Source organism: Gymnodraco acuticeps, unplaced genomic scaffold (assembly GCF_902827175.1).
Source record: "Gymnodraco acuticeps unplaced genomic scaffold, fGymAcu1.1, whole genome shotgun sequence".
In the NCBI taxonomy this organism is placed as follows: Eukaryota; Metazoa; Chordata; class Actinopteri; order Perciformes; family Bathydraconidae; genus Gymnodraco; species Gymnodraco acuticeps.
Window position 1 is genome coordinate 4,489,095 of NW_022990313.1, and position 21,546 is coordinate 4,510,640.

Genomic DNA, 21,546 nt, shown 5'->3' on the forward strand with positions numbered 1-21,546 from the left:
AATCCCGTAGGTCCCCCCAGTGGACCCCTCCCACAGTTTTTTTTTTCTCACATGTCTCAGGGCTTCTTAACATTTATGAAACTATTAATGTTTCATACCCTTTTAAAGGTAAGAAACTCCGCTAACTGACAATAAGAACAATTGTTAGCTAGAAAAAACACAAGCGTAATACCAAGCCTTTGAATTAGCATTGAGCGAAACAATGCTAACTAATGCTAACGCTTTTTTCACACAACACACGGTGGAAATGCCCTTATTACTATCTTAACTGCACAAACAAGATATACGATTTAAAGCTGAGACTCCACAGATTCCACACATGTAATGTCATCACTGTAAGACCTCGAATTCCTGGAGCTATCAGCCAGAAAAGAGAAAATAAACAACATCCGGTTCCAAAAATATTACAATAATTACGTCTTACCTTTTTTGATTTGTGATCAAAAGTTGTGTTCAACGGAATAAAAACGCATCTCAAGGTTAATCCAATGTCTTTGTGTCACGTAGAATTTTTTACTGATAATCAATCATCATATTTATGGCAATATACTCGGTATAAAGTATTGCCGTCTTACAGTCTTATAGTATTACCTATAGTGAACATTTCTGAACAAATTTCACCCACTGACGACGAATGGCTGGGTTTCTTGGAAACGCATGAGTCGATACGCCATTCTCTGCATTTGCTGTCGCACTACAGCCATACAAAACACATCTATTCACCATAATAAAGGTCGGCTATTCACATGCAAATGCTATTGAATGTCCGCCATTGTTTGTGCCCGTCTTCCTCTGCTCTCGTCATCATCCGAAGATTCCCGAAGTATTTCGTTTCATTGAGAGGGCGCAGTAAAATTGAAAATAAAATGAAACTAGGCGCATGAAATTTAAAAAAATTGTTTATTATGCTTATTTTTAATACAAATACATAAGTTAAACCCAAAATTCGCGGATTTCCACTATCCCTTTAAGAGTCCTTTCCTCGGAGCGCCACGTTAAGCGACTTCTGTTTTTGAAGACAGCTGAAGCATCTGGATCAGCTGTCAGTCGCTGCAGAGACCTCTGATGGAAGTTGTGTTTGCAGACATGTTCCCTGATCTACTACTAATAAAATCTCTGCCAGAGCAGCAGCAATGTGTTACTGTTTGTTTCAGACACACCTGCACATTAATAACTCCTGCTCTCTGTAATTATTCTCTGTACTGTGCAGTGGCGTCGCCTGGCCTGGGCATTCAGGGCTTTAGCCCCGAATGCCTTTTCTGTAGCCCCGGACAATTCTCCCTCAATAATATAATACATTAACCGTGCTTTACGGCAGAAATGCAATTTCCCGTGTTCAGTGAATGCAACAGAGGCAAGACACCAGACCAATCAGAGAGTTGCAAGGAAATAAACGTGTGCTTGTGTCATTCAAACTCGGCTCTGTGTGCAAGGGTGTAACTTTGGTTTGAGAAGTGGGGGGGACACAAAAAAGGGCGTCCTCCACAATGAAAAATGTTCTGAATTTAATTCCATTTCCTGCCTTTCTACAAATATATTAGGGACTATAGTGTTAACAAATCCAAGAAAAATATGTAGTCTATATAATGAGTGTGCACACTTATCTAGTATCCTATCCATATGAACCTGTTTTATTTGTGATGACAAATAATTCAAAGGGGCTTTATTGGCATTATTATTGATGATATATATATATACAGTAATACAATTACATTTCAACACGTGTGTGTGTGTCTCATTCACTGTCCCTCAGGTTGTGGCATGTGTATACATATTGGGCAGCAAGATGTGCCTTGTCTCCTTCTCCTAGGAGTACTCTCAGTCTTGAGAGGTCATCAACCTCCTTGAAACCTGGGATTACAGAGTTCAACTTGTTCCAGTAAACGCTCCTTACTTCGTTGAATGTTTGGCACTTCAGGAGGAAGTGCATCTCTGTCTCAGTCTCACCTGTCGTACAGTGACCACATATTCTGTTCTCTTTTGGTTGCCAGGATCTTTTGAGTCTTCCTGTTTCCAGTCTGTGGTCACTGAGCCTGTACTTGGTTAGGATCTGTCTCTGCTTTCTATCTCTGACAGTAGAGAGATATTCTGCCAGCTCATACTCTCTGTTTAGAGCCAGGTAACATTCTAATCTACTTTGGCTTTTAGTTTCTTCTTTCCAATGTTGTAAATAGTTGTCTTTACATTGTGTTATAATCAGTGCTCAAGTTGTAAAAAAAAAATCAGGGGGGATGGTGGATTTGATCACATGGGGACATAATTTGTGCTGATAACCCGCCGAGGGTGGGAGACCTACCAACATAAAGATAATTACTCCTAAAACAACATGCATGTTATGGATGTTCAGATACTCCTTTCATTGCTCTTGACCAAGGCACCTCAGAATTAGAGTAGAATAACATTTAGGGTCAAATGCAGAGGACAATTAGGGCAAAATATTTTTTTCACTTTAATTTAAAGGGGGGGAGGGAATACAAAAATGTGGTTATAATGAAGTATATGGTACAAATATTGTAGGTTAACAGTCCCTCATTTATTATTCAGATGGATCAACTGATTATACTAATAATAAAGTCAAAATAGTTTTTAGAATATTGAATTATAGTGTATTTTTTCAAAAAAGCAGTTACTGGTATACGATCAAAACTGGTATCTAAAGGGTTACATTTGTATCGTAATTAATTAAATCATTATGTAAATTCTTCATGAAATTTTTTAGGAACAGGGCATTAAGTGCAAATTGAAATTGTTTACGAAATATGAAAATATATTAAAAGATTATACAGATAATACAAAATAGGACCAATGTTGTCAATGGCTGCCTACTCCACTCTCCCCCATCTCATAGAAGTTTCCAAAGATTTTCATAATCATGCTTTTTGGTCTCAATTTTTCTGGCTCTTGCTTTCGGATTGTTAGCTAAGCAATAGCTTTGAAGCCAAGTCTTGACATATACCTCTGGTCTGAACTTGTTCAGTGGAGGGCCAACACACTTGATGAAAAGCAAGGCTGACATGCTTTTTACCTCCAGGGAGCTTCTAGTTGTGGTTAAAATGTTCATCTGACTAAACCCACGTTCACACTCAGCTGTGGAGATGACCAGAGTGTTCACTGCTTGAAGGAGGGGTTTCAGCTCTTCTGGTGCTGGTGGTATCATTCATCAACAGTTTTGAGTCTTACCAGCTAGCTAACACGAGAGAAAAACGTAGCTAAACTCCAAACTAAGTTGTTATTGCTGCTTATGTCCATAGATTCCACCTTTGGTGACTAAAGTAGTGAGTAATTACTAAGATTACTGACTCTTGACTTACCTGAAATGTTATTTTTAGTATTTTTAAATATGAAGTCCCTCAGATCGCGTTGTCCTCCTGGTCGCTTGGCCATTGTGATGACCGTTACCTGCGCTTCTGGCATCGATCAAACAGGCGCATCATGGCGCTCTCTAGGGCACTCGCATAGTATAGCGTCAGTGACTTGGTAAAAATGTCATTGCGTGTGTGCGTGCTCCCTCGCCCACAGTATTTTACTCAAAATGCGCACAATTAATGTTGAAATAGCAGTTCATTGCTAAAATTACATAAGGGATGGCAGTTTTAGAAGGGGGATGATTTTGACCGTTTTTATTTCAGGGGGGATGCCATCCCCCCTCATCTCGAGTACTGGTTATAATGCGTTTGACTGTGATTGGTGTTTGGAGAGCAGTGTTGTTGAGAGACTGGTCAGAGTGGCTCTGAGAGGGGGCAGCTAGCCTCAGCACCAGCTGACATAGGGGACTCTTCTCTGGGGTTAGCTCTTGGCTTTGGAGGGCTTTGGCGTGGAGGGTGTCTCGGGGGCTGGATCTAAGGTGGTTAAAGAATGTTAGTGCTCTCTTTTGAGTGTTAATCATCAGTGGGTATCTGCCTAATTCTGCAGTACTGGTCTACTATGTCCAGCTGTTGTTGTAGTCCTTGTTCAGTAGGAGACAGCAGAACAAGGTCATCAGCATAAAGCAGACACTTCACCTCTCTATCTAGGAGGGAGAGGCCAGGAGCAGCACAGTGATCTAACTGAACAGCAAGTTCATTTATATATATATTAAATAAAGTGGGACTTAAATTGCAACCCTGACGAACGCCTCTTCTCTGGGTGAAGAATTCAGTTTGTTTGTCTCCAATTTTAACAGCACACTTATTCCCTAAATACATTGATTTAACCAGATCGTACATGTTGCCCCCTATAGCACAATGTAGAAGTCTATAATAGAGCCCTTCGTGCCAAATAGAGTCCAAAGCTTTTTTGAAATCAATGAAACAAGTGAATATCTTACCATTTTGTGTTTGGTGTACATGTTTGTTAACTAAAGTGTGAAGGGTATATTCATGGTCGGTGGTGCGGTGTTTTGGAAGGAAGCCAATTTGATTTTAACTCAATATGGATTGTTGGTGAAGGAAATCTTGTATTCTTTTATTTAGAATGCTACAGAATAATTTCCCCAGACAGCTGCTGACACAGATGCCACGGTAGTTATTAGGGTCTGATTTGTCTCCACTCTTATGAATGGGGGAAATGAGCCCTTTGCACCAGATGAAAACATCCTGACTGCAATACGATATTGAACAGCTTGAACACTGTCCCCTGCATCTCTGGGGTGCTGCATCTGAGCATTTCGTTTATAATGTTGTCTGGGCCACAAGCTTTCCTTGGCCGGAGAGATTGTGTCTGTGTGGTCAACTCTTCCCAAGTAATTGGGAAATCAAGGGGGTTTTGGTTGTCTTTAATAGTTTCTTCTAATGTTCTCTTGTAATACATTGATTTGAATTCATTAGATTTATTGGTATGTCTTTGTACAAACTTTCTAAATGTTCTCTCCAGATGTCACCGTTTTGGATGGGTAATGCTTGTGGTTGTTTTGTGTTGAAGTTTGAGAGAGTTGTTGAAACAGCTTCTAATCTCCGTTAGCTCCGAGCTAGCACCAGATGCTAACAACAACCCCCGTCACACACACACACACAAGATGCAGAATATCAGTATGACAATACGACACCCTCTGTCCTTAAAACTTCCGGAGAAAACCCACAGTTTAAAGGGAACATGGGAGAAACCTCAGGGAGAGCAACAGAGGAGGGATCCCTCTCCCAGGACGGACAGACGTGCAATAGATGCCGTGTGTAAATCCAAGAGATAATACATTTTACAGCGTAGGTAGACCAAATGTTTGGAAATGCATGTGTCTGTAATAAGAAGATGAATCCACGAGGATGTTAACAATCTGTAGGGGGGTCCACCCCCCACTCATAAAAAATAGCACTTTACCCCTGCCTATATGCCGTGAGCTGATTATCGAGCCGTCATTATAACAGTGTGTGTGTGCGTGTGGTGTGTTGCAGTAGAAAATGCCACTGTAGCGCCGCGGCGGCCGCCACTGTGGGCTAAGCCCCGAATGTTTTCAGGTCCAGGTGACGCCCCTGGTACTGTGTCCTGCTGAGCGGACCTGTTCTACCGGCAGTATTTTCAACTTGATGATAAATAATTTGAAAGGAGTGATTCCCCTGAGTTGAATGTGTTATCTACAACATGTACGTTCACCACATTCTGTTTTCACACGGCATTAAACCACACAACACTGAGAACACTGGCTGTATGTGTGTTAAGTGGGTGTGTTTTGAAGCAACAGTAGGTAATTCAAAGGTTGAATAGAGTTCATATTCAACATGTAATAACAAAATGTGGATTTTTGGATCACCTGCATTCACACTAAAAAAAAACTTCAATATGTCCAAAACTCAGCTGCCCGCTTGCTCACCTCCACCCGACGCTCCGACCACATCACCCCTATCCTCCATGACCTCCACTGGCTCCCCATCAAACACCGCAGTGACTTTAAAATATTACTTTTCACTTTCAAAGCCCTCAACAACCTTGCCCCCCCCCCTACCTCTATGACCTCATCCAACGACACAACCCCACCCGTCGCCTCAGGCAGGGCTGGACTGGGACAGCAAATCGGCCCTGGCATTTAGACCCAGACCGGCCCAAATCCATAAAACAAACGAATAGTAGCGGTTCCTGACAAGAAGAATAACTCAGTATAATTTAAAAAAACGCTATTATTATTATCCTTTTTACGTACCAGGGGCAAACTAAACTAATACATACAACAAGTATGTGTAACTATCAATCATTAGAAATTAGACCTTCAAACCCTCTCACAAAGCGAACAGTGACCGAGCAGGGGGGTCTGATGGTGGTGGAGGCGGGGAGGGAGCGGATCAACAGCTTGAGCAGCTGTCAACTCAACATTGTAAATAACCAACCAAAAACGATCACCGGTTCATCTTGTTTTTGCCGTGACAATAGTTTGGGTAGCGTGAGAGCGTGAGATTGAGAGTGAAAGCATGTGTCACACGCTAGATGCGTGAGAGTTGGCAACCCTGGTTTACCTGCTGCAGGTGGGGCCGACCAGTTATACAAGAGGGAGATAATAGCTGTACTTATTTTGTAATGAGCCACATGCCATGATGCACCAATGTTACGTACTCCCCCCCTTTTGTTGTCCTCTTTGTTCTCTCTGCTGTGCAGGTACACCTGGCTCCGCCTTCCCCAGGTGTTCCCAGTTGCCAATCAGCCGAGCATAAAAGAGGAGGCTGAAGGAGAAGGAGGGCGCCGATCACTACTCCGGATGTCTCTGCTGTGTCAGAGCTCTTTTGCCTTTTTGTTGTGTTTCCTGGAGGACGTGTCAGTATTAGGTTTTCGCGGCTTTATTTCTCCCGTTAGGTTCTGTTGGATTTTGGGTAGCGGAGGAAGGCTCTGGATCCTACGGCCCGTGGTGTGGTTGGCCCAAGTCCCCTCCGTCTGTTTGTTGGTTTTGCCTGTCCTCCAGTGGAATGATTTAGTATTGTGGCAATAAATGTATGATCACAGTTTAGTGCCTACGTGTTGTGTACTTTTGTTTTATGTTGCGGACTGCCTCACGAGCCACTACTATTGAGTAGGGAGGCGGGTCGTAACAACCAACTTCAGACTTCCTTACAGAGCCACTCCTCCAACACACACGAACGCGCACATGACCAATGAGGGCACGAGATAAGTTTGTGCACAGATGGAAGGCTGACAGGCAGGTAGGCCAACCCAAGTTCCCATCAGCAAAAACACGTGAGTTTGCTATCCTGGCTCCAAGATGGTGGAATGAGCTCCCCATTGACATCAGGACAGCAGAAAGCCTACACATCTTCCAGACTGAAAACTCATCTCTTTCGACTCCACTTCGAGCGATCGAACTATTACCAAAGCACTTATATACTAATAAAGGACTGGCTTATCTAAAGCCAGTTGAGTAGCAATGTTTGGCTCTATGAAACCTGATGTACTTATATGATTCTGTTTTCTTCAAGGTTGTGTCTTCCTGGTGGAACGGACTTATTGTAAGTCGCTTTGGATAAAAGCCTCAGCTAAATGCAATGTAATGTAATGTCTGGGGGGTATGCCCTCCCCCCCAGAAGAAACGTTTTAAAAATAACCCCTTAAATGATGACTTCTAGTGAATTTAGGGGGGGGGGGACCCTATAGTGCCCTGCCTCCCCTTTCTATGACAACACAATAGAGATAGGACCAGATGAGTCTACAGGATGAGTCGATGGCATCTTTTCTTGGGCTTGTTTCTCCCACAGATTGACCCTCTGATATGACTCCCTGATAAACACTGCTATGTCATTGATTAGGTTGAAAAGTGTTCCACATTCGATGACAGTTTGGGAGGTTTCAGCCAGGACAAGATTAAGAACATGAGCATAGCACTACACATGGACATGAGTGGGTGACTGGGAGGTCATCAGTGCAGAAAATCCTTTGTACCGGCCTTGCATATTGGATGCTCCATCTGTTGCATTACCTATACACATGCCCTTGTCCAGTTTCAGATGCTCGAAGACCTCTGAGAGCAAGTTCACAAAGTATTGTCCGGTGGATGCATGGCACTTCACTAAAGCCACAAGCCTCTCTTGCACAGTCTCATTGACATATTTTAAGATTACTGAACACTGATCCTGAGAAGTTCTGTCTTGTGTTGTGTCCAGCTGAACAGAAAACATTCCGGCCTTCTGGACATCACTGGAGATACTTTCTTTGATTAGACAACAACAGTTTCTATTATGGAGTTAACAGTAGTTTTGGAGAGTAGGGTAATGAGAGACCCTCTACCTTTTGTTCCACTGGATTTGTGCAATTTCTTGCTCTTCTCTACGCAATCATCCAGATGCTCTTTTAAGCAGACATCATACTTTCCTAATAAAAGGATGAGCTCCAAAAAGTTACCGTGGTCCACGGTGTTGTCAGCTAGCATATATGCTCCCTCATTCTCCACCTGCCTGCACTTTCACCACATCCACCACACGCTCCAAAACCTGACGTCTCTTTCGGACTTGTTCCCTATGAGCAGACATCTGACTGCCAGCAAACAGGCTTTCGATGTCTGCTTTAGAGCACCGTAAGAAAAAAGCTTCAGCACAGGTTGAATGTGTAATGCTCTTTTCGTGCTCCTCTGTACGCTGGTGTGCGTGCCTCCAATCTGACATTCCAGTTATAAATGTGCCAGTTTCAGTCCTCTTCCCAAATGCCAGACATACAAAACAAAACAACATATGACGTCCCTTGCAATATGTAAGCCACTTTCTGCTGGTGCCATCTTTACAGGTGAATACCTTCTGCACAACTGGATTTCTGGTATGTTGTTGTGGGTGCTGTTCTAAAAACATCTGTAACATAGATGGCTCGGGGCGGGCAAAGTCATGTATGTCCTCCTGCTCTTTGCTCTCCTCACTCTCGCTGACACTCCTCCTCTGGGGATGCTACCTGGCTCAACACAATGATACAGAATGAATGGATTCCCTGATAGAGGTCCATACAAATAGGCATTGACATAACAATACCACAGTTAATGGTCAAAACTACATGTGTGCCTCCATTTTTTATCTATTTCTATATTATTCATTCTATATATTGTCAATCAAAACTACCACAAAAAGCTGACTATACAAACATTGTTCAGGTCCCAAAAGACCACTGTTGCCCTTATAACCAAATAAGTAAATAAACAAAACGAGCTGCCAGCTGACAGTAATTGTTCATGAATGTTGGTTAACTTTCAATGAGACAACGTATCAGAGTCCCATTAAGCTATATTTTAACTTGCCAGGGAAAACCTAAAAAAGCCAGCTTACTAGCTTGTAGGCTAACGAATGTTTCTCTTATAATATGTGTCTTATTAGTGCTTCATCAAAGGGATATTAATGGGTTCCAGAACTACAGAGTATCATAACCTTAATAATAATCTTTTCCTAATTTTCTTAGCTTCTGCTTACCGCGAGTTCTCCTCCCTCTCCCCACTCGCGCTGATCTCTCTCCCTCTCATCAAGGTTTGAAATGAAATGAATCATCTTCCTCACCACCAATATCGGCCACGGGTTAGAAGAAGATGGACTTGTGTACTTGTACTAAACATGTCGGTTATTTTGACACAAGTGGCAGCATCAGTACGAAGGGCCTGCTTTTTTCTTGCCCGCAATTTTTCTGCTCCCCCTTTTCGCTTGGCCTTCGCCTTCGCCTTTTCTAACTCGAACTTTTTTTTTTTCTCGAAAAAAAAGGCAGTTTGGCTTCAATGGCCGGCTCACCTCCTGGGGGCGTGATTTAATGATGCACACCGAGTGGCCAAAGGGGGAGGTGATTAAAGATTTGATTGGGCCGGCCCAGTGTCAATTATTAAAAACATTTAAACAGAGGGCCAATCTACCCGTCTTATGGGCCGGGACTTCAGAAAAAAAAAAATGACGTGTCGCCCAAAAGGCACGTCGGCCCACCGGGAAAATGCCCGGTATGCCAGATGGCCAGTCCAGCCCTGGCCTCAGGTCTGCTGAAGCTAACCTACTGCAGCCCATCAGGACAACGCTCCGGACCTGGGGTGACAGGGCCTTCGCAGCAGCCTCCCCCACACTCTGGAACTCCCTCTCCAGCCACGTCAGATCCGCCAACACTCTCACATCATTCAAACACTCCCTCAAAACTCACCTTTTCACTCTTGCCTTCAACTCCTAATCAACTAACCCCTTGCCCTTATTCCTCCTAGCTTAGCACTTTCTACTTTTGTTGTTATTTTGTTTTACTTGCTTGTAAGCGCTTTGAGCACCAGGAAAAGCGCTTTATAACTGTAATGTATTATTATTATGTGGGTCCTTGTTGCCTTGCACCAGTCATGTTTGCCTTGTCCATCAATGTGCTCAGGCCCGGAAACCTCAATGACTCTTTCCCTAAGACCATCAGGAGTATTTTGGTTTTTGGTGAAGTATCAAATATAATTGGGTTTATTGGAGTCCCAGCTTTACAGTCATACCCAAATTGTCCAATTCCAAGGCAGTGGAGGGACCAGAGTATGCAGAAACATTTAAAACACAACTTTAAAAAGAGAAGAGAAAATAGCACACTGCATGCAAAAACCTGCATTATTTTTGCCTCAAACTGATTTGAATATAAAATGAGCAGGTTTGTAAAGTCGTGGATATCCATAGAACACATTTTCATTCAGATATCTTGAGTGCATACAGTATGCCTATTCCAGTTTTTTCTTCTTCGGAGTGTTATTTAACCCACAAGCTTGCATGACATTGTTGTTGCCAATAGATTTCTTAGTTGTTGTATTTTAATTTCATAAATCATAAAGCCTTATAAAGACAGGGTAAACAGGAAGTTATCCAAGTCATAAGTCACCAACTGGATTGAACTAAGCCAATCTGTAAGAGCCTTCCATTGGATAATTACTGCTGTGATGAATATGTTTCAGCTGGCAACAAGTTATTTAGCCCTAGCTGATGCTGTCAGAAGACATATCCTGTGGTCCTGGAAAGGATGCCAATCAGTCTCAGAAGGGTCAAATGATTGACCTGCATCAAGCAAAGAAAACAACTAGAGATTGCTGAAGCTACTAATCGGGTTAAGAACTGTCAAACGCATTACTAAAACCAAATCAATTCATCCAGATGAATCCTGTTCCAGAATGATGGGCGCTTCAGTACAAGATCTTGGCGGAAAATGAATGCAATTCTGAACAGAAGTACATTTTGAGACATTGCAGCAGCTTATCGATACGACGAATGAATTTAGTTGGACCGATAAAGCTGAAGGCGGTCCAACAAAATATTAGTGGAGCAGAGATTTTAGTTTAGACTGGCTGTGTAGAAGGATATCATCTGTGAACAATGGAATGCTGTTGGAGTTTTTTTCCCGGGTTTAACTGTATGTTGAAACAGGTTAACACAGGTGTGCTTTGAAACTGACCTGGTAATGTTGATGGGCTGGGTGAAGTTGAAGAGGATGTAGTCGTTCTTGATGGGTGTTAATGCCCAGAAGAAGTCCTTTCCTGTGTACGCCCGCTCCAGACTGTGCTGCTGGTAATGTTTCAGGCTGCTGCTGACCTCTGCAGCCGGGTTACTGTGAACCTGATACAGAGTCTGCTTTCCAAAGTCTTCGTCCTGAAAACCCCACAAATGATCAATAACGATTCATTACAGAAACAACTGGATGTGGCTTACATTTAAAGAGGGCGACACCCTCTTAGTTCAAACATGTCCACACTTCTTTCATCCACACAGCAGACAAGGGCCTGCACTGCATGCTGCTCTCACACATCAGGGTTCTTATCTATAGTTATAGGCATATATGCAGTGAGCTGGTCGTTATTGCGACCAAAGGGACCCAGACAGTGTGAACAGTACATGAATCACTCTAATCCTTTTGCAATGATGGCCTGCTCACTGCACATTATCCCACTTATTACGTGAATTAATATTCCAAAATATTCTGAAGGAGTAACGCACGCAAAACACATTTGTTTCTCTGGTCTCATATGACAAAGTCAATTTAGCAGGGAGGTAATATGACTGGGCGTAGACCTGTGTTCAATCAAGTATTCAATAAGACATGTAATGATATACAGTATATGTTGAACTCTATACTATATGCATGTGAGAAGTGATGAGTTTGGGACCGGAATTCTATAAGGGTCTCAAAAATTGGAGCAAGTGTATGGGCTCAGAACAGTCTCATAATACACACATGCACACAGAAGGATTCACACTTGTGTTGTTCAATGCACACACAAATGTGTTCCCTTTCATATACATGTCAATACAATCCAAACACAGAAAAAAGTTTTACATGTGTATGTTTGATCCTCACATATTAGTTTCCCGTTTAAAACCTCTGCACCTGCAAACACAAACCGCTTTCTGTGCACGGATCGCTGTGCATTCGTGTGTGGGTTTTTTGAGACTCCCCTGACGCTCAGCCGATTCTTACTTGTAATTATTTCTATCTATAGCCAATCAGATGTCTCCTCCATTCTAAGCCAATCATATGAGCGCGCCCCCACGAGGGTAGATTTCTTGCGTTCATGAGACTTCACATACGCATTTTGCGCTGTCCGGTCAGCTCGCTAAACAGAGGGCGGAGCATCAGGTGATCATGCAGAGCTGTCAGTCTCAGCAGCTGATCTGATCTCTCTCTCGCGTCCCGTTATACTTCACTCGCGTTTGTTACCTTTTTACTAACGGTATCTCGGTGGTTTCTGACTTGGCTCGTTGTCAGCCGGTAACCAGCTGCCCAGACATTTCGAGGGGAAAAGGGATGCAAACGGGGCGTTCGGGTGCCGCGGGAAGAACCTCTGTTTATTCACGTTCTTCAGACTAATCAGTTACATTGACACTGTATTGCATAGGCCTACATACAGACTAGTTACTTTTCCCGTTCTGACCACTTTCGTCTCTCTCTTCATAACCTACACACACACACACACACACACACACACACACACACACACACACACACACACACACACACACACACACACACACACACACACACACACACACACACACACACACACACACCACACACACACACACACACACACACACACACACACACACACACACACACACACACACACACACACACACACACACACACACACACACACACACACACACACAACACACACACACACACACACACACACACACACACACACACACACACACACACACACACACACACACACACACACACACACACACACACACACACACACACACACCACACACACACACCACACCCCTTGCGGCTGCTACTCTTAAAGTGACAGGCCAAGCCTGTAACACGTTTATGTCCATATCGATCAGATCCAGCTCTCCTGATTGGCCTTTATAGAGAGCACCGATCAAACTATTAGGAGTGAATATCGGCCGATAATGACCGGCGGGGCTCCCCCCCGTTAACAGTTCACTGTCTAGCACTGGCTTCGTAGTGCACTGATCGATTAGGCTAAGCTAACCTGTAGCTGCTCCCTCCACACTCACAACAACTTCATACAGACATAAATAAAGCAGCTGTATTCGCAATTGCCATACAGGAAACACACATTTTAAAATGGTTTTGCCTGCCGTTTTTGTGTACACAAGCATTCATCAATGGTTTGGGAAGTGGCGCTGTACCTTAATAATATAAAGGTTTGTATTTGCGTGCATTTCCTGTCCGGAAAGTGGCGCTGTACCTTAATAATATAAAGGTTTGTATTTGCGTGCATTTCCTGTCCGGAAAGTGGCGCTGTACTGAGAGTGGAGGTGTCCTGAGATTAGCGCCTGCAGGCAGGCTCCATGGAGCTGTCAGCTCCGGACTGCGCAAAATGCGTACATGAAGCGCTACGTCATGAACGCAAGAAATCTACCCTCGTGGGGGCGCGCTCATGTGATTGGCTTAGAATTGAGGAAACATCTGATTGGCTATAGATAGAAATAATTACAAGTAAGAATCGGCTGACCGTCAGGGGAGTCTCAAAAAACCCACACATGAATGCACAGCGATCCGTGCACAGAAAGCGGTTTGTGTTTGCAGGTGCAGAGGTTTTAAACGGAAAACTAATATGTGAGGATCAAACATACACATGTAAAACTTTTTTCTGTGTTTGGATTTTATTTACATGTATATGAAACACATTTGAGTGTGCATTGAACAACACAAGTGTGGATCCTTCTGTGTGCATGTGTGTATTATGAGACTGTTCTGAGCCCATACAAGTGAGCCCAACTTCACTCAAAATATCGGTGTTTGAACTGCACTAAAAGATGTGTCAATCAAAAGGTGAGCAGGAGGCCTGCATGTGAAAGATGGCTCTAACAAGTGACATGTAATGTGATGTAATGTGTACTTATTGTGTGAGATGCTTTAAAAACTAATCTGCAGCATTTATTTTACAGTATCAGGCAACACTACAAACTCCTCATTATGACAGGAAAGATGCTATCACAGTTTCAGCTTCAGTCAGGAAGGCACTCACCTTCAGATACTGGACCTTCCCGGGCAGAGAGGAGTGGAGGCCCACATGCTGGAAGAGGGAGGGCTTGTATCTCTTCTTATGCAAAGCCTTCTGTTGTGTACAGTGTTGCTGGATGAGACGACCATCGTCAGAAACTCAACTTCATTATCAGTATCCTTAACTTCTCAGGTATGTACTATTTATCAAACATTTTACATTTTTTGCAAGCCGGTATCTTATGATGTACATTACTGTGTTTCATAAATACTATTGAGTATTCTTGCTGTGCTGTTGCCAACATTATTTCCCTCTCAGAGGTTGCTAAGGTTATAATGAATCTTTAAAGAGGCCCTTTTATGCAAATGTTCAGGATCATACTTGTATGTAGTGCCTCTACTGTGACATGTCTCCATGCTTTAATGTTCAGAAAGCTCTTTATTGTTCTCATACTGTCTGTGTTGCAGCACCTCTTTTCACCCTCTGTCTGAAACCAGAGCCCAGTCTGCTCCGATTGGTTAGCTGGCTGGCTTTGTGGTGATTGGTCAACCGCTTAGAGATGTCCCACCCCTTAGCCAATCACGTACAATGTGTTGGAGCGCTGGCCAATAGAAGCACAAGTGTTATATAGTGATGTCACTATGTCACAAATTGTGGGGGACTTTAGTCTTTGTAGACCATTTACATGCACAAAAACCTATATAACAAGGTTAAACATTTCCTGTTTCCTTACTACAGGAAATGGAAAACTGAATAGGGCCTCTTTAAGGAATAAACGAAGCACCTGTATAATCTGCATTCAACTGTCCCCATCTAATACTCTACACCAGGGGTGTCAAACTAAATTTCAACTCAGGCCACATTAGCATCAAGGTTGCACTCAAAGCGCCAGTTTTATATATAAGACTATATTTAATATATATAAAATAATGTATTATATAACATTATTGCCTCTGCATTGGATTATTATGGGATAAGGTAATAACTTCATAATTAACTACGTCTGAAAGCAGAAGTCTAGGGCAAACAATAGCAAGTCTCTTCAGTGAGAATGTCACAAAATGATTTTTTTTAAAAAGCCAAATTCTGGAAAATAAATAAAAATAAGTGACATTTTGAAAAAAAAGTAACATTTTTAAAAGAAAAGTCAAATTCTGAGAAAAAAGTCTAATTTGAGATGCATTGTGGGACATGTAGTTTATGGGCAATGTGCTTCTGTAAAGCGGCATGTAACCGTATAATAAACATATTATATTCTTTGCAAGCTCTTGTGGGGCCACATGAAATGAAGTCGCAGGCCGGATTTGGCCCCCGGGCCTTGAGTTTGACACCCCTGCTCTGCACCTATTTCACAATGAGGTGGGTTGATTTCAGCTCAGCTCTCAACACAATCTCCCCTTTGAAACTGAAGAAGTTAAACCAAAAGCTAGGTCCTGTTCCCGCTGTACACCCATGACTGCAGCCCTAGAAAAAAAAAATCTAAAGCAAAGTATGGAAAAGGCACTACAATCATTGGCCGGAATACAAACAAGGATGAAACCTCATGTATAGAGAATATCAAGACGAGCAGAGTGGACATAAGAGAACAACTTCATAACAAACAAAAATATCCTGTATGCTTCATCATGAGCTGGTTCGCACAACTGACTTACTGCGTCTTTCTCTGGGTTGCAAGCTTTCACCCACAGGATGTGATCCAACAGCCAGTCGACTGGTTTGTCTTTGTGGAACATCAGGAAGAACTCCGTAATCATCGGGAGGTCACCGGTTCGAAACATCTTGCCTGAAGGATGAGTGAGTGAGTGAGACAGACAGACAGACACAAAACAAGGCTCATTATGTGGAACGCCTTCCCACTTTGATAAGACACACACACCTATAAATCCGAGCTGGGAGAACTCCAGGAAGAGCCATTGCTTGGAATCATTCAGGGTGGCGAAGGTCTTCATGTTGTTGAAGTAGCCGGCCTTCGCAACAACATCGTCCTCTAACTGCAACACACGGGACACGAGAACGTTTGAAAGAGTGACTACGCCACATCATAAAACCTTTACATTCATTTCAAGCCTGCAGTCAAACCACTCTCTGTGGCAGAGAATTACTAAGTCAAATCAGACTTAATATTATTATTAGTGGATGCACTTGCAAAGATTCATAAATGTATTTTGCGATTTAAACATAAATGCTTCTATTGCCGCTTCAATTAACACAATAATTGGTAATTATTGTATATATGTGCACAATTATTAGGCAAGTGAGTATTTTTTTTAAATCTCAGAAATGTTTATTTGTACATTGAGTTGTTTGTTTATTATTCTCACTTTAACAGATGAGAATACACCAGTGAGATGGGTACATTTTCGTTGTTCCTCTAGTTGCATAATAATTCTGAACACTAATAGTTGCCCAATAATTGTGCACACATAGATTTTCTCCTTAGAAAGCCAAAACCTCACTTACTTAAATTACATTTTGCATTGACCAAGAGCACTCTAGTTGTTCAATCATAAAATGATCCTCAAAAGCACAACTTGCCTAATTATTGTGAATGCAGTGTATATACAGGGTTTGAAAATACGGTTCACAAATATATTTCCGATAAACACAAATCTTCACTATTTTCAATAAATGTAATATAAATGGTGAAGTATATGTATTTAAAAGTATTTGCATGTTGTTACAGTAGGACACACACTGTTAAACTTTGACACTACCCTGAAGTTGCTCTATTTGCAAATTACTTTTTTATCACATGAGCGCTTCAAATGTTCAAATGGCAAAGCTAGTTGGAGGCCTTACGTTCAAATCCATAGAAAGGTGTATGGCGCTGTGCTGTGACACCAATGTGCTTTCCTACGCTGTGACAAAAGTGGTTGGATAAAGAATGACGTTTTACTAATTTAGCATCTAGCTTATTACATAGCTAGTTGGATCATTCCAGCATGCGGATACTCTGGTTCGGAACCTGGAAACCAGATGGAAAGGAATCCCTCACAAACTGCTCAGTGAGATAGCTTTGGCATATTGGTCCAAAAGGTTTTGTGACCACCAGTGCTAAAATAATCAAAGGTGGGCAGATAAGTCTGTAAAGATCCCCAAAATAAGTCAAACAAAGGGATACAGCAACTTGATTGAAGGCTACATCCACAACGTGGAAGTCAAGACGCCGGCACCCAGGCTTGTTACCATTTGACTTCAGCTGAGGTAAGTTAGAATGTAGCTAACTTACTAGATAAAGTTAAAGAACACACGCCTTGGCTTACAGTCTTGACATGACAATTAAATGTTTTGTCTGCAGGTTTAGCGTTAGTCTTATTTTCCTGCGAACGGACATCAGCCAGGGGCATGCTGGGTAGTGGATCCTAGCTAGCTTAGCCCCCATCCCGGCGCTGCAGCTTCTAGGAGGTCAGAAGAGGTCTTGAGCGTGGATTGTCTTGTGTCACCTGCATTTCATCCAATCTCCATGCTTCATTTCCCAAGTTGGTGAACTCATGTGATCTTCAATCCAGTTGCTGTTGCATTTGTCTGCATTCGTTTGGGTAGCTTTACGGACTTCTATGCCTTCGTTTGATAGTTTCAACACTGCACAAGACAGAAATATGTGAAACTCATTTTTACCAAAACAGCTGTCTGACTTGTTTCTTGGGATTCCCTTGGTTCCCTTCCATTCCTGGGCATAGCGTAATAAATCATGCCGCGTAGTGGCGCACTCATCTGATTGGCTCAAATAGAATGGAAGTACACACACGACTAGCAGTTTCTAAATGCAGGCTCAACAGTTTGTGAATAGTTGAAACAACATTCAAATGTGTAGATGAACATTTTTAAAATACATGTACATTTGGATTTCTTTTACATTTGCTTGAAGCAGGAAATGTTGGTGTGTGGATTTATGACCCCATTGAAAAAGTATTTTATGATATTTTATATTGAACACTGGTGGATATTTGTTCGTTTCAAACGAACACTACCAGGAGCTGTGTTTGGTTAAGTTGAATACAGCATCTGGTCATCTGACATCAGTGTTTATCATTTAACAGTCTGAATGTTGGGTTGTATTTCCACATTATGTATTTTGTATTTACATATCATTTGAGGCACATCAATAACTATCTGACCTTTGAACCCTACCTGAACATAGAATCTTCCTTTGTCGTGAGCGTAGAGCATGAGGAAGCTGAAGTCCAGATTCTGCTTTGTTCGCCATCTGATACAAATACAGGAAAGCTACACACATGAACACACAAACATGGATCTGTCTTTCACTTTAGACCAGGGCTGTCCAAACTGTTTTCACTGAGGGCCACATACAGAAAACATACGAAGGGCTGGGTTACTTATAGAGGTGAGGTATACTCCCTCATAAGTTAAGTTATGAAATGTAGTTAAATGATGCTTGATACTTGAATATGCTTTAAGAAAACAGCCTCCATCACAGCTCTCCAGAAGGATTCATTTGTTGTGTTACTCATGCCCTTTTTCCACCAAACCGGATCCGGTTCAAGATCTGTTCTTGTTCTGTTCTTGTGCTTTTCTGGTGCTTTTCTGGTTCTTCTCAACCCTTGTACTTTTCTCCAGAGTGCCGTGGTTCATGGTTTATTCATGTGTTTCAGCGGCATTTACCGACCGCTGCAGTGCTGCTCGTCCGCCGGAGTTTAATCTACTGTTAACTCACGGCAGAGTTTAGTTTACTGTTAACTCACGGCAGAGTTTAGTTTACTGTTAACTCACGGCAGAGTTTAGTTTACTGTTAACTCACGGCAGAGTTTAGTTTACCGTTAACTCTTGGCAGCGACCGCTGGAAAGCATTCACTGTCTGACTGTCACACAAGCAGCTGATAAATATCCCCCATCCCCATAAGTGAATGTGTTTCAGTCTGTAATATGTATTGATTCCATCCGATAGCTGCTATAATACAAAACAACAGGAAAACGTCTGCCTGCTCTCCACAATGATCAATAACAGCGAACAGATGGTCATTAAAGTAAGGTAAAATGAAACAGAATCACACGAAGCCTGGTTAGTGTTGCCTGACTTTATAAAGTGTGTTTGTTTCACAAGTGTGTGGTCGCGTTCTAGTCACTTTGCTCAGGGCTGCTTGTTACAACTTTTATTTGCCGCACTCTCCATTAACTGTTATTGCTCAGGTTAATCTTGTCCCCTTCAGAAGTAAGCGTGAAGTATTGGTTCTTGGTTCTTGCCGGGCAGCCGAGTGGGGTCAGCTAAGAACCGGTATTCGGTGCTTAGAGCCGGCTCCGCTGCGGTGGAAACAGGAAGAACCAGAGCTAAATCAGGCTGTAGCCCAGAACCGGCTCTGGAACCGGTTTGGTGGAAAAGGGCATAAAAGAGTTGTAGCTCATTCCTTACAACAGGAGCCTCAGATTGGTTACAATAAGGGGAAATATGGAGGGTCTATTTCAAAATTATGGAAATAAGTTATTGTTAGAATTTTTTTTAAATTTTATCTGACTGAATTGATTTGAAAAGTGGTCTTATTAACAGATGAATACTACTGTGTAATAAAGTTGTACATATTTAAGAAGTAAAATATAAGACAAGCACAAGTTTCAGGTGTGGGCCATATTCCATTGTACTTATAACATTTGCCGAATGCCAATTCAAAATGGACCACTGGCCGCAGTTGGCACCAGGCCGTAGTTTTGACATCCCTGCTTTAGACAGACGGATGAGAAATAATACACTATAGTGCTTATTCACTGACATATTTGTATCCTATTGCAACACAGACACAACAAAGACAAGTATACCATGAAGGGGAATAAAGTTAGAAATATCAAAGTTAACAATAGCTACGATTATATATAATACAAATGGTGAACGTACTTGACTCTGTCCTTGGAGTCTCCTAAGGTCTCTCTGAGGAGGGTGAAGTCGGGGTAGTAATGCTGATGAGGAGAGACAACCTCCAGCAGCCCGGACTGCACCTGTTTGGGAAAACTACAAAAAAACACAGCTGGTTGACTATCTGACAGCAAAAGGATTCACAACAAAATACCTTAATTAAAACATGAATAAATGCCATATTATGTTCCAAACCACATCAAGGATTATTTCTGAAACAGTATGGAGCTCAAACGCTTTTTCTTTTACGGGTTTACCACAAGGTGAGTTCCTTTTTATATCCCGCTTTTTTACACATACAGTACAGTGTTAGCTCTGAGTGTTAGCTGTGCTTGCTAAATGTAAACAAAGGTCATATTACTTCCAAAACACGTCGGGCATTGTTTCTGATAGGGGACGATAGGTAGGGACGTGGGCGGGACGTTGCCAGGAGTTCAACGTTTTTTGAGATTTGACTACGGAGGAAAAGAGAAAGGGTTTTATTTTCTGACACTTTGTGAGTCTCCTTACACACTGGGGACTAGGGCTTCCCCCAATTAGTCGACTAAACGTTAGTCGGCGAAAAAAGGATTTGTCAACACATTTTTCATTAGTCAATTAGTCAAAACAAATCTGTGCACTGCATGTGCTATGACGCGTCAGCCGGAAACCCACTCAGACTTCATTCAGAGCGGAGCCTGGTCATTAAGTTAATTTGGTGGGGCAGGAAATCAAAAGTGTGGATCTTTCTGAGCGAGTAAAGGACGAGCAAACTACGACGCCAAAAAGTCTCCTCCTGCACACCATCAGAGCGCAGCTTCCTGAATGCCGGCTTCATAACAAAACATGGAGCTTCATTTTCCCAACGACAACGTGTGAAATAATGTGTGAAATCATTACTTGTTTTCCACATCATCCCACTTCCTTGTTTTCTTTTTTAGCCTAGCGCTCGTGCTCTATAGTGAACACTGCTATTCAGCTCCTATGATGCTTTGGCAGTCTTTATGTGTTTGAATCCACATCTGGAGGGTAATGCTCACATTGTCCCAATGGCTTCCCAATTGTGATCTTGTCGGTAACTTAACATTTGTTTTACTTACTCTAGAGTTGCATTACATGACACAAGGCATAAAGATGTTTGGACATTACACTTTGTGAGCCCATTCAATCCGTTTCAAATAAAGAAATCACATGTTAGTGTAAGGTCTAAAAGCACTGCTGCGGGACTGTAAATAGATCAGACAGATCACAACTGCAGCTGCTTGTACTGTGATCATGAAGTCTATGCAGTACGATAAGAGAAACAAATCTGATCACGTGAGCAAAAGCAAGATACATTTCGGATGGATTTCATAGCCAGTGGGTAACATGA

At 42.2% G+C, this 21,546-nt stretch overlaps 1 protein-coding gene across 1 annotated transcript in view; it reads right to left on the minus strand.

The window, feature by feature from the left end:
* Window positions 1-21,546, minus strand: part of zgc:154054 (uncharacterized protein LOC777616 homolog) — a 57,199-nt gene that overhangs the window by 6,780 nt on the left and 28,873 nt on the right. The window contains exons 7-12 of the mRNA XM_034222880.1: window positions 20,178-20,291; window positions 18,464-18,539; window positions 16,209-16,323; window positions 15,985-16,115; window positions 14,357-14,464; window positions 11,302-11,495 (exon numbers count right to left, since the gene is read on the minus strand). Coding sequence (XP_034078771.1) covers window positions 11,302-11,495; window positions 14,357-14,464; window positions 15,985-16,115; window positions 16,209-16,323; window positions 18,464-18,539; window positions 20,178-20,291 — 738 coding nt within the window. The remainder of the gene's footprint in view (window positions 1-11,301; window positions 11,496-14,356; window positions 14,465-15,984; window positions 16,116-16,208; window positions 16,324-18,463; window positions 18,540-20,177; window positions 20,292-21,546) is intronic.